This window comes from Corapipo altera, unplaced genomic scaffold, assembly GCF_003945725.1.
Source record: "Corapipo altera isolate COAL_440 unplaced genomic scaffold, ASM394572v1 0, whole genome shotgun sequence".
Taxonomy (NCBI): Eukaryota; Metazoa; Chordata; class Aves; order Passeriformes; family Pipridae; genus Corapipo; species Corapipo altera.
This window is the reverse complement of record NW_020884872.1, coordinates 16815468-16818898: the sequence shown is the minus strand read 5'-3', so window position 1 is coordinate 16818898 and position 3431 is coordinate 16815468. Positions and strand designations below refer to the sequence as shown.

Sequence of the window (3431 nt, the reverse complement as noted above, 5' to 3'; positions counted from 1 at the left end):
ACGTGCTCTCCAGCATTCACATGTATCACCTTGGAAAGGGCACTTGGCAGTGGAAAGCACCCAGAATGGCCTAGAGTGGGGCTGGCATTGAGAGTGAGCAAACAGAGGGGGTGGGGAAGGGTGGTGCTGCCACTTCACTGTCGTGTTTATAGTACAACCTACAGCTCTGAAGTGTCAATGAAAACTGTCGCATCCCAAACCCACGCTTCCTGGATGTTTCCTAGTTAACATGTATTTTGTGAGTCTGATAAATCCATACTAATGATTGACTGCCATATCCCACATGTTCTCTTTTGTTCATTTTCTTCAGCTAGAAAAAAAAAGAGATGTACAATTCCATGAGGAAAGTACCACTTTTCTCCTGAAGCATACAGCAAATATTATGTAAGGCAAGGACACTTTTACATAATATAGATGCTTATAAAATGTATCTTTCCTTTTTCCACACAGGGCTTGGGCAAACAAGAGTGAACACTTCTTATTTATTTATGTCAGTCCACAGTGATGGAAATACACGAAATGGAAACCAGAAGAAGCACATGGAAAGGAAGTGCAAATGTGTGCCAGATGGAGTCTCTGCACTCTCGCCCAGATCTGCTCTACTGCATATGTACAGTTCGGTGCACACATCTTGAAAGACATACAGAGATTTATAATGCAATGTGGTAAGTAACTTCAAGCTGTAAGATAAAAGTTTCTCTGCTCTGGGCTATTCCATGAAGTATAATCTGTACATCTAGTACTGACCTTGTCATGATGAGGTTCACATGATGCTGTACCATGCAAGTGTATTTTTGTTCAGGAAATACAGAAGAATAAGTTCCACAAACTTCTTGAAGGTGTCCACCAAAATAAACTATGCTTGTAAAGGACTGTGGTCTGTAATTCCAGTGCAAGGACTAACAGCTATGGACGGGAATGCTACATTACTTTGGATATGTGAATGGCTCTTGCCTGGAATGGTCATATGTTTTTCTTTCTTACACTGTATCCATTAAATTGTATGAAAGTCTGTGCCTGGACTTGAATATAAAGCTGCTGTATGTGTATAAATTAATAATAAACAAAATGGAAACAAATGTAATTATATTGTATTCCTATTTTGAAGAGGATGATAGGTTTTTTCAGAATCATTATGGATATTTGTAATAGCTGTTTTGTGTTTTCTTAAAAAGAGATCCTATTTTTCACTACTGAAATATATAAGCTCAGATGGTGCCTTCCCCAGGTACATTGGGAAAATGCCATGATGAAATGTAGCACACCAACCAAAGGAATGACTGAATTTCTCAATTTTGACTCATACATAGTTTAAGGGAAGGTTAATATTATGGCACTTACTCTGTTGAAAGGAGGATGAAAAGTTATAGTTGTAATTTCCTAATGAAATAAGATTATGGAAAACATTTGGTTGCTTTTGTCAAAATTTTCATGGGTGTCAATGGTTCAACAGTTGTAAAATGCACAATACTGCCATCTTCTGTATCCAAGAAGCAGCAAATTGTATGTTATTTTACATGTATGTTCTGCATAAGAAACAGTAAAATAATAGTGATAACTCCTTAACATTTTAAGACAGTCTGGGATCTGACACCTGGTTAAGTAATAGCAGAGAGGTCACAGGCTGAATATTCATTGGTCAGGCAGCAAATGTAACTGCTGACTATAGCAGTCACATGCTTGCTTTGAATAACTTCACCGAGCTTCAGAATAAGTAAGAGGATACTCATTATGCTGTTAATGAACAGCACAGTCAATTAGTCAGATTTTGACAAATCCTGCTGTGGTGTGCTTCACCACCAGCAGCTCAGATTGTTTATGCAATATACTACCCTTAGGATATAGGAAAGAAGATCCTACATTGTAGTTTAGGACAATAATTCAGACATTAATCAACAATGTACATTATTAATAGGTATGCAAAACATGCCCAAATAAAACCTACAAATACTCTGTCTCTGAAGGCTGCAATCTATCACTGTGTCACCGAGGAATTGATTACTGACAACTGGCATATTTCCATCTGTTGTATCCACGACGGTCTGTGAGGAGTAACTCTTGTTTCCTGCCAAGAAATATATTTATAATCAAGTCAGGTGTACGCCTCAGAGACAAGGATGGGAGTGTATCAGCAGTGTGAGTTCAGTTGATCCATGTACCAGACCAGTTTGCTGCCGCTGCTGCATTGGAGCTGTGACTTCCCTCACCTCTGACAGGCTGTGGGCCAGGGCAGCCATTTATCCCCCACGTTCATGGCAGCCAAGAGACACACTGGAAACTCACCTCGTGACAGGCAGTGTGAGTTAAACTGAACAATGTACCAGTCCAGTGTGCTAATGCTGCTGCACTGGAGCCGTGACTTCCCTCAACTCTGGAATGTGTGGGAACACCCCACATTCCCACTACTCCCAACACAACCAAGGCAGCTCACAGAGCACAAGTTGTTGGCAGCCAGGACAATCACCCAGCACAGGCACTGCCATGTGCAGCAACACCTCGGGCGAGCTCAGGCACTGCACCACTGGCACCCAGTTACTCCACACGGCTGAGAAAATGACACATCACCAGAAAAGGCTGAATCAGGAAGGGCCTGTTCAACCTTGAGAAGAGACAACTGAGAGGGGATCTCATCAGTGTCTATAAATATTTGAAGGTGGGGTGCCAAGAAGATGGAGCCAGGCTCTTCTCAGTGGTGTCAACCACAACGACACGAGGCAACAGGTAGCAACTGACGCACAGGAAATTCCACCTGAACACAGGGAATAACTTCTTTACTGTGTGGGTGACCACGCACTGAACAGATTGCCCAGAGAGGCTGTGGAGTCTCCTTCACCGGAGCTACTCAAGAACCATCTGGATGCAATCCCGTGGCACGTGCTCTGGGATGACCCTGCCTGATCAGGGAGGTTGGACCGGGTGACCCGCTGCGCTCCCTTCCAGCCTGACCCGTTCTGTGATTCTGTGATCTCTGGGGCACCGAAACACTCACTGCACTCCACCGCTTCTGGTCTTTAAGAGAGTTTGGTAAACTGGAATTTAAAGTGGTACTTTCCCACGGACTCCCTGTCTCGTGAATGCTCCCGACAGGAGGGCTAACAGGAATTCCGTCCCCCCTCCCACCCCCCGGCCCCGGCCGAGACCCCCCCGGCCCCGCCCCCCCCGCTGCCCGCGCCGCTGCCGGAAGGGATTTCTCGCCCTTCCGCCGCGGGGTCACGTGACGCTCCCTCGGCCCCGCAAGATGGCGGCGCCCATGTTGGTGCCCGAGCCCCCCCTGGGGAAGCCGAGGTGAGGCCGCGGCCGGGGCGGGCCGGGACCCTCCGGGGTCAGGGGAAGGGCCCGCGGATCCCCGCAGAGGGTCGCGGCCCCGCCCCGGCCGAGCCCGCCCGGGCGCACGGGGGGCGCGGCTGAGGCCGCCCCGCGGCCGGGGCCGG

General features: G+C 46.8%; 1 protein-coding gene across 1 annotated transcript in view; it reads left to right on the top strand.

The window, feature by feature from the left end:
- The first annotated feature begins 3190 nt into the window (after positions 1-3190).
- ZRSR2 (zinc finger CCCH-type, RNA binding motif and serine/arginine rich 2) overlaps positions 3191-3431 on the top strand; it is a 16679-nt gene continuing 16438 nt past the window's right edge. Inside the window, exon 1 of the mRNA XM_027638341.1 lies at positions 3191-3285. Within this exon, the coding sequence (XP_027494142.1) occupies positions 3239-3285 (47 nt within the window). The 5' untranslated portion in view covers positions 3191-3238. The remainder of the gene's footprint in view (positions 3286-3431) is intronic.